We start from the raw sequence: 12,674 nt of genomic DNA, 5'->3' as shown, positions 1-12,674 counted from the left end.
TAGCTACTCAGGAGGCTGAGATCTGAGGATCGCGGTTCAAAGCCAGCCCGGGCAGGAGAGACCGTGAGACTCCTATCTCCAATAAACCACCAGAAAACCGGAAGTGGCGTTGTAGCTCAAGTGGTAGAGCGCTCGCCTTGAGCTGAAGAGCTGAGGGACAGCGCTCAGGCCCAGAGTTCAAGCCCCACGACCGACAAAAAAAAAAAAAAAAAAAAAAAAAAAAAATTGATAGATAGATGGACAGACAGATAGATATTCAATCTTGTCTATTTAGCTGTGCTTGGAGCAATTCATAATAAAAGTAGAGAACTTAGGTCTTAAAGGAAATTGAACTAAACTTCAAAATTCTAAAGTATTATCATCATAGAGAAAAGTGAAACTGTTTAAAGTTATGCAGTTTGTTGTAGATTGGACAATTAATCTCTGGCACAATTGAGACTGGAACCCAGGTTTCTGAATGTCTTGCTTTTTTTTCCATTATTACTGTAGTCAGTCTGCTCCTTTTAACTTGAAGAAGCATTCCCAAGACTAATAGTATTTCTAATAGTAATACAGACTTAAATGACATAATTTTGTAAGGGTAAGTGTAATGGCAAACTTTTGGCACAGTACTTCTGCTACTTTCATCCTGGATTAGTGTCCCTAACTCTTAAACTTTTGTACTTGTCTCCATTGCTATGTGAATCTGACTTAACCTCTACATTCCTAAGGATGTGTTAGCTCAGTACTGTTAATTAAATGGTGATGGAATTGGCTTGAGAGGAACATTGAGACAGTTCTCTCCCAAATTACCGGATTTTCCCTTTGTGAAACATGTTACACTATGTTGATAAAAAGAATACTTGAATGCCTTTGAGGCATTGAGTATTTGTTATAACTGCTAGCAACTTTGTCAGTGAAACATGTCCATGTATTGGTGAAGGTGGAACTCAGTTGATTTAGCCTCATTACACTTTACATATATCTGTTTAGTATTGTGTTTGCCATCTCAGATAAAATAAATGTGTATCAAAAAGACAATTTTTCAAAACTATAGTTTATAAATAGTATCAAATAGTAGGCTTTCTTAAAAACTGGAAAAAAAAATAAAAGAAAATTCAACAAGATTAACATTTTCTTATTAAAAGAGTAAGTAAAAATGTGGAAGTGAATAATTCCAACAGTACAGAAAAATAGAAAAAAAAACCCTCTTGACCCATTTCTTAGAAGTATTATTAATAGATTCTTATGCAGCTTTCTAAGGAAAAAAACTGCATATTCTAGCTCAGTTTACTTCATGTTCTACACTTTCTTTTACTTGTGGGTAATTTAGAGTTCCCCCTTTCAACCCAAACACTTCTGTCTTTTTTTTAAATGGACTTATAGTAGGTTCCACTGCTTTGAATAACTATATATCATTTCTAACTAGTTAAACGATAGATATCAATGTTTTTCCTTTTTTTTTTTTTTTTTTTGCACTTGTGGTATACATAGAACTTGCTGTGCTCCTTTAAAGTGTGACAGTTGGCAAATGATATCCAGGATGGTTGAAACAACTCATATTTCTACCCATAATCTATGAGTATATTTTAAATAAAGACTTGCTTACTTGTTATTTCATTTTCCTTATACTTTTCCTTTCTGATTCCCTGTAGTAATAAAAGACGTATGTTGCAGGTTACCCTGGAGAGTGATTGTTACTTTAGATACTAGTTTCTAAAGAGACATAGATAATTTTGTGTTCATATTTTAAACATGCTTTAAACTGATAAACCATTGCAGAAGAGAGAGTAATGAGGAAGAAGGAAGAAGAGAAAAATACTTAATAGTTTCTCTGGAAGGTATAAAAGGAGTCTTACGAAGACAAATGTTAGGGATTGTTAAGGTCTGCCTTGATCTGTTGGCTTTATATTCCTAGGTTACCAATCTATAAAAAAGAAGTACATGGGCGTAGGTATTGTTAGCAGATTTATGGTTATTGTCAAGTAACTTATGTGTTTTAAAGTATATACTGGTATATAAATGTAAGTCAGTTTTGCTATTGTCTTTTATATCTAAATAAATTTGCCTTCATTCTGCACTGAAACCTCTTATATTGTGATACTAAACTCACATTCTCCTAAAAAGATAATCACTTTATTTCAACAAAATATATTCACAGTTTGAATTATTATCAAATGCCAGCAACTCATCTGTGATTTATTTGAATATAGTTAACTTGAATACAAATTTCATTCCTGCCTTGTACACTGATACATTTAAATTTTATTTTGGATATCAAATACTACAATGTATAGATACTAAATATATCTGCAGGCACACCATCCCTAATTCCTCTCCCCGTGCTAATCTAGATTTACTTTCAGTCAGATCATAGTCTTTGAAACCTTCCAGTATGATCTTCCTTAGCTTTGGGCTTTGTTCTATTGTGTGGCTTGTAACTGCAAATGCTACCACTTTTACATGTGATATCTTAATGAGTAGAAAGTAAATGAGTCTTTTTCATAAATTTAAAGTGGTAACTATCAATAAAATGTTAATCAGTAAGGTATTTATTATTTAGTGCTGGTGAGTCTGCCTTTTTTCTTCCCTGGTGGTATTAGAGTTTGAACTCAAGGCATCATGCTTGGTAAGCAAGTGCTCTATAACTTGAACCATGCCTCCAGCCCATTTTGCTTTAGGTTGGTGTGTGTGTGTGTGTGTGTGTGTGTGTGTGTGTGTGTGTGTGTGTGTGTGTGTGTGTGTGTGTGTGTGTGTGTGTGTGTGTGTGTGTGTGTGTGTGTGTGTGTGTGTGTGTGTGTGTGTGTGTGTGTGTGTGTGTGTGTTTCTGAATAGGGTGTTGAGGGTTTTATTTTTGTTGGTATTTTTTGTTTGTTGGGCATGGGGGAAGTGTGGGGGGTGTGGCTGGTTCCTGGGGGCGTGTGTGTGTGTGTGTGTGTGTGTGTGTGTGTGTTTCTGAATAGGGTGTTGAGGGTTTTATTTTTGTTGGTATTTTTTGTTTGTTGGGCATGGGGGAAGTGTGGGTGGGTGTGGCTGGTTCCTGGAGGCTTGAACTCATGGTATGGGTGCTTTCCTCAGCTTTTGTGCTCAAAGCTAGTGCTCTACCACTTGAGCCACAGCTCCACTAATGGCTTTTTTGGCGTTTTATTGGAGATGAGAGTCTCACGGACTTTCCTGCCTTGGCTGGCTTCAAACTTCAATCCTCAGAACTCAGCCTCTTGAGTAGCTAGGCATACAAGTATGAGCCACCAGTAGTACCCGGCTGATTTTTGAGCTTTGTTTTGTTTGCTTATTTGTTTGTTGCCAGACTGGTTTCAGAATACAGTCTTTCTATTTATGGCTCCTTTGTAGCTGGGACACCGATCATGCCTAGTGGCTTAAGCATCTTCTCAGTTTTTATTTAATTCCTTTGAAAGGAATTTATGACTGAAGATGGCTTGTTTATGATTATAAATTAACTGAATTAACATAAAACAAAATCACACTGATACTAAAAAAAGCTGCTACCAGTTTTATCTTTAACTTTTCTAGTTGCTTATGCTCAAACTTACAAGAGATGCAGTAGTACAGCAAAGGAAACATAATTAGTGGTTATCTGTGCAACCTTCCTCAGATAACATAACCTCTCTATACTTTTACTTGAATGTTAGCTAATTCTTTGACTTAAAACCATGTTATTTGGCTAACATAGTACTTGGCACTTAAATAACATTTTAATTATTTTTCCTTTTGCTTTTTCATAACATAATTTTTGCTTAAAATATTTTTGATTTCTGCCTCCCTTTTCGTAACTCATTTATCTAAGCAGTTAACAGTTTTCTTGTTAGCAAACTTTTGTGTGTTGTTTGCTTTTGTAATATTCATCAGTGAAAAATCTGTTTCAGAAAACTGCACAACCTGAAATTCTACTTCTTAATCCACATGTTTTAAGACCAAGTTTTTCTTTTTTCTTTTTTTTCCCCCCAGAACTGGGACTTGATTCAAACAATCTTGGCTTTTGGCTTTTTCACTCAATGCTGGCATTGTACCACTTGAGGCACAGCTCTTTTAAAATCTGAATCAGATTCATATTGTTGTCTTTGTAGATTCAGGAATACTTAAGATTTTTCTGTCTTTAAAGATAATGGAAGGGAAATGATGATATGGGAAGTTTTAATTTGTATTCAATAATTCAGACATTAAAACTTCCTATAGTTTTTACTGTCGTAGTACTTGTTAAATAGTTCCTGTGAAGTTTGTGATGATATACTGTACAGAAATACTAATTTGTCTCTTTTCTCCTCTCCTCAGCCATCTGTTGAGTCTTCAAGTCCAGGTAAGTATTTTTTTTTCTATATTTTTTAAATCTCTATTTGACTAACATTTGTCCTATTAGTTGCATATAAAAGCTAGAGGCGTTAGACTATCATCTGACTTGCTTTTCTTCTGAATGCTTCTTTTCTCTGGGGAAAAAGAAATGGATGAAATGTTTGACTGCCCATGAAAGTACAGGTGAGGCTGCTGTGAGGTCTTCCTCATGACTATTTTTGGATTTTCTCTCTCTCTCTCTCTCCCTCTCTTTCTCCCCCTCTCTCTCTCTCTTTCTCTCTCTCTCTCATTTTGATTAATTATCTCATGTATTTCATATAGTTTTCAATTGTTGCTTGATTTTGAATTATGTATGAAGTCTAATTTTTGAAAGGATATCAGTTAGCTTAGAAATTGTAGGCTTGTGAAGGAAATTCAAAATGTTTTATTTGTGAAAAATAATGTATTTACTGAAGGACAGCAAATTATGTAAAAGTAAATATTTAGTGTTGTAAATTAATAAAGTTACTCTTAGAATTGAGTTAGGTGTAAGTTGTATTTTCTGACCTTACATTTCAGATTTGTATGTTCTCCCCCAAAAACATGATTATGATTCTTTTTTTTTTTGGGGGGGGGTCCAGTCGTGGGGCCTGAACTCTGGCGCTGTCCCTCAGCCCTTCAGCTCAAGGCTAGCACTCTACTATTTGAGCCACAGCGCCACTTCTTTTTTTTTTCTGCTTATGTGGTGCTGAGGAATGGAACCAAGGCCTCAGGCATGCAAGGCAAGCGCTCTACTACTGAGCCACCTTCCCAGCCCGATTCTGATTCTTTTACTTTGAGAAGTTGCAAACTTGTAGTATTTGGACCATTCTGGGCCACAAAAGAATTTAGAGCATTTGTATAAAATCTAGATACAGGGTTCTCCTCATTTGGCAGAACTGGTAATAATTGGTTGTAATGAGGAAAAAGTACTTATTTGTCTCTCTTTCCAGAAACTTTACCAAGGTAGAGCAGCATGCCTATATACTTTCATAGAGGTTGAGCTTATACTTGGGAATTTACGTATAACTGCAGGAAACAAAAATTGGATTAAAAAACTGAAAAATGCTCTGTGTACAGTATGGGGTTAAAAAGAACCTAGTAAAAAAGTGTGGCAATAGAGCACTCGGGCACTGTAATGTTTTATTTTAAAATATCTCATATATTGAGTATTCAAATATGATACATTCCACATTGCTGCATTTCACATATTATTGGAGCAATCTCTGTTTTAAATTTCATGGAAAAAATTTTAATGCTTAACGTGAACCCTTTTTTAATGGTCTAGGGCCTTTTTCCTAAATACAAATGGAATTGTGCTCTATTGTGGTTAAACTAAATTATTTCCAGACCTCTTTTTAAAAACTTGGTCAGCTAGGCATCAGTAGCTCACACCTGTAATCCTAGCTATTCAGGAGGCTGAGATCTAAGAATGGCAGTTCAAAGCCCCACAAGCAGGAAAGTTTGTGAGTCTCTTATCTCTAATTAATCACCAAAAAGCCAGAATGAAGCTGTGGCTTAATTGGTAGAACACTAGCCTGGAGCAAAAAAGCTCAGGAACAGTGTCCAGCTTAAGTTCAAGCCCCAGGACCAACACACACACACACCACCCTCACACAAAAGCTCAGGAACAGTGTCCAGCTTAAGTTCAAGCCCCAGGACCAACACACACACACAGACCCCCCCCCCCACACACACACAGACACACACACCACCCTCATACAAAAGCTCCGGAACAGTGTCCAGCTTAAATTCAAGCCCCAGGACCAGCGCGCGCACACACACACACACACACACACCACCTTCCCCCCTAAAAAACATGTTAACACACACACACACACACCACCCTCACACACACACACCACCCTCCCACCTAAAAAACATGTTAACTTTACACTAAATTTTATTTTTATTCCACCTGAAAAAAAGCCCTTTTATAATACACCTAAGAGTAAAGTATATTTAAGCTTTGTGACATTTCTGAAACTCAGTGTCTGAAACTTAACATTCTTTCTAACTTCTGGTTTGAAAGTATATTCTGGATGGTTGACCTTGGAAGTAATTTAACCTCTGTTATAGCACCATATCCTTTTTAGGATGTAGAATTAAAAAAGATTCTAGTATTCATTAATATATTGCAAATATAGGTAGTTTTATGAATTTTTAAGTCATTTTGTCAGCAAGTATATAAAATTAATTATTCTAAAATGGTAATAAATGGGTTTCTCAGTTACCATTAGCATAGGCAATACTGGAAGAATAATGGAGTCAGAAGAATGCAAATGTCTTTAGAAGCTTTTGCTATGTATTGAATATTTACAATGTATTACCTTTTTTTTTTTTTTTTTGGTGCTGGACCTGGGGCTTGAACTCTGGGCCTCAGCGCTGTCCCTGAGCCACTTTGTGCTCAAGGCGAGTGCTCTACAACTTAAGCCACAGGACCACATCTGGCTCTCTGAATGGTTTATTGGAGATAAGAGTTTCACTGACTTTTCTGCCCCAGCTGGCTTTGAACCATGGTCCTCATATCAGCCTCTTAAGTAGCTAGGATTATAGATGTGAGCCACTCACAGGTACCCGGCCTTTTTTTTTTTTTTTTTTTTTTTTTAATATAGTTTCAGGCTGAGAAACATATTTTGAGGTAGTTTTTTGTTGTCCTGAACTTCTGGCCCAAAAGAATGTTTTTCTCATAAGTAATACGGGTTTAAGTAATTACGAAATTTATGAAAAACATTAGTAATTCCAGCTTCATGTAAAAATAATTTTTTGTACACTTATAAAAAGTTTTGCCCATTGTAGATATATACTTTGGAACCAATGCTAGTAATAATTACGTGATCATGAATCGTTTGTCTATGACTACAGCAGAATAAGACTATAGCCATTAGGTTAGGGGATTAAGAGAAGGGAAGAAAAAATTTAAAGTCATTGAATGAGTGCATATGATACATAAAATAAATTTATTTTTGAATCTTTGAAAAGATAGGATATATTTTAGTAATCCTACACTATGGAATTTTATAACAAAGCAGTGGTCTTTGCCTCAATTCTTAAGGAAAATATTTATACAAAGTACTAGACATCCTACCCTTAAACATTTATTATTGTAACTCTCCCCTAGGAAACAGCCTAGCTAACAATGGACCTGGCAATTGACAGAGACTAATAGAACAATGTAATAAAAATTCAGATGAAATAAAAAGGTCAGTTTAAGAAAAGTGAAAGCTTATAGGTAAAGGTATAATGTATGTACGACAAAGAAATTGGAATAAGAAGGGAGACATTAAATTGCACTTTGATAGTGAATATAGTTGGGGAATAAAGTGTTATGTTCCCATTTCCCTTCCTTTACCCCCAAGGCTTGAGCTCGGAGCCTTGCACTTTTTGCTTGGCTTTTTTCACTCATGGCTTGAGCTCTACTACTTAAGCCCATACCTCCACTTTGGCTTTTGTGCTGGTTAAATAGAGATAAATCTTCCAGATTTGTATATCCTGGCTGACTTTGAACTTCAGTGCTCAGATCTCAGCCTTTTGAGTAGCTAAGATTACAGGTATTGAGTCACTAGCGCTTGGCTTTAAAGTGGAGAGTCTAAATATAATTGTCTTTGTAAATAGTGACAAAAAAATGAGGGACTTTAGCTAGGCAAATAATACTATATATGAAGCTATCTACTCACAAGCTTGATTTTTTTCTTAATTGATAAAGTGTATAAGGTGAGTGTAGCTTATTGCAAGAAATCCCATTGGGAGGCAAAGATTGGAGGATTGTAGTTCAAGACTAGCCTGGGTAATCAAAGTCAGCAAATCTTGCAAATGAATACTTTGGAACCAATGCTAGTAATAATAGTTACATAATCATGAGTAGTTTGTCTATAAACTACAGCAGAGTAAGAAAATAGCCATTAGGTTTGGGGATTAAGAGAAGGGAAGAAAATTTTAAAGTCATTAAATGAGTTCACATGATATATTGTAAAAATACATAGCCAAACATGATGGTATATATCTGTAATCCCAGCTACAAGGTAGAAGTTAGAAAGATTTCAGTCCTGGACAAAAAACTGAAAACTTATCTCTGCAGTATGCTTAACTTATTCTTGGACTTACTACACAAAGTTTTTACCAAAAAGAAAGTGTTTTAATTCTGTGCATTCATTATGTGGCTCAGTGATGCAGAGAAGATCTCATCTGGTCCCCCATTATAATCATTGTGTTTTCATCATGATGATTTAGCTCAGTGATCTAATTGTGGTCTGCTGATTGTTTCGCTACCCTTATTTTTATCAAAATGTCTCCCAAAAAGCAAATGCTGTCCCAAATACAAGGTAACAATTAAGATAAAAAGTGACAAAGTAAATGTTTACATTTGTTGAGAGGTGGCATGTCTTTAGTAGAAGTTGTATAGCATTATAGAGAAAAGGAAAATGCACTCTGCAGTCCATTACTGATCTCTGAATCTTGAGTACTGGTGATTTTTCCTCAGTAATGTTCTCCTTAGAAACCTGTGCTTGCAAATACCCTGTGTCTACTGTGAAGCAAGAGGTTAAAGCAGGTGTCAATAGCAAATGTTACCTGAATTCAGACCTCAGTACAACAAAAGAAAAAGAAAAAAAAGATTACATTAAGTAGGAATTCATTATAATTACTTTTGGCAATATCTGTGTTTATTAAGAATTGTATATTAGGCCAGGCACTGATGGCTCATGCCTATAATCCTAGCTACTTAGGAAGCTGAGATCTGAGCATCACAGTTCAAAGCCAGCCCAGGCAGGGAAGTGCATGAGACTCTTGTCTATCATTAATTGCCAGAAAACCAGAAGTAGCACTGTGGCTCTTAAGTGTTAGAGCACTAGCCTTGAGCAAAAAAAGCTCAGAGGCCATGCCCAGGCTCTCAAGCCCCATAACTAACACCAACAACAACTAAAAAGAATTGTATATTTGGATAATTTCATGTAAAGAGGGTATGAGGTTTTGAGGGGGAAAGGATATCTTTGCCTACAGGGGAGAAGAAAATTATATAGCATCATTCTTAATATTAATTACTGACTGTTTAGTGTCCCAGAAGATTTTTGGATAGATTTTTGGTATGGGAGGCTTTAGGTTTTTGTAGGTTTGGGAATTAAAACCAAGGCCATGCTCTTAGTACATCTCTAGCCAGGATTCCCAGAGTTACCAAAAAGTTTCAGACAGACAAAATTTCCCTTGAAAATACAGATGTAGACAATTGAAACTAAAAATATACCCAATTAGTGTTGCTCAAATTGTGCTCCTATGGAACCCTTGTGTTTAGTCCTTTAGCCGGGACTAGGGTAACCTATGGAAATCATGCTAATTTCTGACTTTGGGAGAAATTAAGACATTGTACTTTTCTAAATTCTTTTGTAAAACATTTAAGAACTTTATTGTTAATTCTGTTTTACTGTAATCTAGAAAGATCTAATTTGTTAGTATCAATTGTTTTATGCCTCTCAAAGAGCATAGCATTTTCTAAGTACTTTGCCACTTGACTGTGTTACAATTCACTCATCTTAGTAAACAGAGGTCCTCCTCAAGTTTTCTTTTGAGGCTAGGATACTAAGAGGACTTAGAGAAGTTGAATTCAACCCAGAAGTCAGATTTCTTCTTTAATGCCTAATACTGGATGAATGGAAAGGTTCTGCTTATACTCTACAAACCTTAAATCTTGTGTTGTAGTGTTAGGGCTTGAAATGACCTGAATTTGCTAGACAAGTCTGTTATTTGAGTCACAGCCCTGGTGTTTGCTTTGCAGCATTTTTGATAGGGTCTCATGCTTTTTGCTAAGCCAGCTTTGGACAATTATTCTCTTCAGAAGTTGGTATTACAATTGTATACTACCAAATATGGGTCAGTTTTGGTGATGGTGTCTTTCTGACATTTATGTCTGGACTGGCCTCAAACCATGATCCTGAAATCTCTACTTCCTAAGTAAATGAGGTTATTGACATGGATCACCATACTTGGCTACTTTTTTCCCTTCTTAAATGAAGTAATACCTACTTTATACAATTATTTGAAGATTAATTGAGATAATGCATATAAGGTGCTTGATCATAGTTTTTGGTACATAGTAAACAAATTATAGTTTCTACTCCAAAGACTATGGAAGGTGGCTGAAGAAACCTGAGCCATTGGTTTTACTTTATCCTGGGTTAAAAAAAACAAACTCCTAGTGTCTTTTTATTTTCCTTATTAGTTCTTGTACATAGAAGAAAGTGAAAGGATTAGTACATCTGTTAATATAGCACTCAGGTCTTTCAATGTTAAGTAACTCATGTGTTTGTTAATAATTGTGTTTGCAAACTTGTGTGTAGGTTTGGCATTACTCAAATGTGGAAATGGTTTATAAAATATATATTCCCAGCCTTTACAGTCTAGTATTACAAAGAGTGACTCTTGAATCTGGCAGTGTTTCCAATCACCAGAATAAAAATGGATTGGTTTATCACTTACCTTAGATTATCTTTACTGACTTGTACCCATAGAATATTTGAATTTGTCTTTGTTTTTACAAAAATTTTTATAGGCACATCATTTAACAACAGGGATACTTTCTGAGAAATATTTTATTGGGTGATTATATAATCATCATAAGACAGTAAGCTCTAATTCCTCAAATAAGTTATTTTCAGGTGATGATATGTAGGAGCAAGAATTTTAAAAAACAAAAAATAGTATATACTTTGCATAGCTTTTTCCTGGTACTTTTTATTTAAACCAGCCTCAGATAAATAATGCATATACACTAAATTAATATTAATAAGATACACTTAATTTGGTTTACCCTACTTTTTAAAATATTCTTTACCAGGAGGTTCAGCAACATCAGATGACCATGAATTTGATCCATCAGCTGACATGCTGGTTCATGATTTTGATGATGAACGAACATTAGAAGAGGAAGAAATGATGGAAGGAGAAACAAACTTCAGTTCTGAAATAGAGGATCTTGCAAGGGTAAATAATACTAAGAGCTAGGGATGAAGTGGTTATAGATTTTTTGTGGAAAGAAAACATTCAGAATTTTGGTTATCTGGTTTTGGGGGGGAAGATTGTGTAGTACATAGTGAAAAGTTCAATATGAGCATACTTGGGATGTTTATGACATTAAAAAAAGCTTAATTGTGTAAAATAATACAATTTATTAGTGACTTTGTCAGACATTACAGGCCTAGACTATCAAAATGGACTATAAAAGGATTCTAAGCTTCCTCATATTCTCCTGTTTTTCCCCAAGGGTTGTCATCATTTTTCTCATTTTCTCATCACAACATAAAGTATTCTAGATTGTGCCTGTTTCTTCCTCTTAAGGAAGTCCTTGAGTTTCATCTTTTGCATATTGTTTACTTACTTTCTCTACCTTACTTTTTTCTTTTCTTTCACTTGGATTTTGGAATATACGCACCTGTCCTGTTTTCTGTTTTTCCTGGTCAATGTCCTTTGCAGACACTCCTCAACTAAGACTTAAATGTTTGTATTTTGTGATTGTTAGTTTTCCAACTTTATTTCTTCTGTTGTATGAATTCTAGAGATGAAAAACTCTCAGAATGGAATATTAGGTCAGTTGCATCAGAATCATCCATGAACTTAAAAAAGTAGAATCTTCTGCCCTTCCCAGAGCATAGAAATCCAGAACCTTTCGGGAGGGTGATGGAGTCCAAATGTACATCTCCATTAGGCAAGTTTAAATTGCATGCACACTAAATGTAAAAATTGCAAAGTTATATGATCAGTTTTTATAATCTGTATTCTCAAGTTTTTCTTACTTTATGTTTCTTAAACTGTTCTGTCTCCAGTTTTTTCATCTTTGGCATTTCTTCTTGGATAGTTGAGCAGATAGGTTTATATTTTAAGCATCCAAAACAGAAGTTAATTGCTGTCTATTACTACTGCTGTTTTCCCCTGTCTTCTTTCTTTCAGGTAGTACTATTTATATTATTGACTAAGATTGAAACAAGGGTATCATTTTCCTTCGTTCTCAATATCTAGTTTCTTAAAAGCCTTTCATTTCTGTCTAAAAATACCTCTAATCAGACTTGCTTCATCTCTGCCTAGGCTGCCATCATTTTTATTGTAGAGTATTATGGTAGTTTCTCACCCAGTTTCACTATTCCATCTTACTATCTTGCCTTCAGCCTATTTCCACCCACAGCCATGACGGGAAAATAAAAGTCAATTTATTTTCAACTTCTAGGTTTTCTTATTATTCCTAAAGAAAATCCAAACTCCTAAGTCTGTTTGCAAGACCATCTGCATGATATGACCTCTCATCCATGTGTCACAGTACTACACTATCACACTAGGTGCTTCTATTGGATTAGCTTGTTTCTTCTTGCTTCAAGGTTCACCAGCTT

General features: G+C 35.3%; 1 protein-coding gene across 11 annotated transcripts in view; it reads left to right on the top strand.

Moving 5' to 3' along the window:
• The window catches only part of Mier1 (MIER1 transcriptional regulator), a 57,194-nt gene that overhangs the window by 9,094 nt on the left and 35,426 nt on the right, over window positions 1-12,674 (top strand). For 5 of the 11 annotated variants that reach the window (XM_070025774.1, XM_070025778.1, XM_070025779.1 and 2 more), the window contains 2 exons: window positions 4,270-4,294; window positions 11,132-11,277. The exons of 1 other annotated variant lie outside the window; for it this stretch is intronic. In XM_070025774.1, the coding sequence (XP_069881875.1) occupies window positions 4,270-4,294; window positions 11,132-11,277 (171 nt within the window). Of the gene's footprint in view, window positions 1-4,269; window positions 4,295-4,433; window positions 4,471-11,131; window positions 11,278-12,674 lie in introns of all 11 variants that reach the window. 5 more of the 11 variants (XM_070025772.1, XM_070025773.1, XM_070025775.1 and 2 more) reach the window with 2 other exon arrangements.

This window comes from Dipodomys merriami, unplaced genomic scaffold (assembly GCF_024711535.1).
Source record: "Dipodomys merriami isolate MVZ:Mamm:240054 unplaced genomic scaffold, mDipMer1.0.p SCAF_172, whole genome shotgun sequence".
NCBI classification, from domain to species: Eukaryota; Metazoa; Chordata; class Mammalia; order Rodentia; family Heteromyidae; genus Dipodomys; species Dipodomys merriami.
Note: the sequence above shows the minus strand (reverse complement) of the source record. Positions and strands in the feature narration are given on the sequence as shown.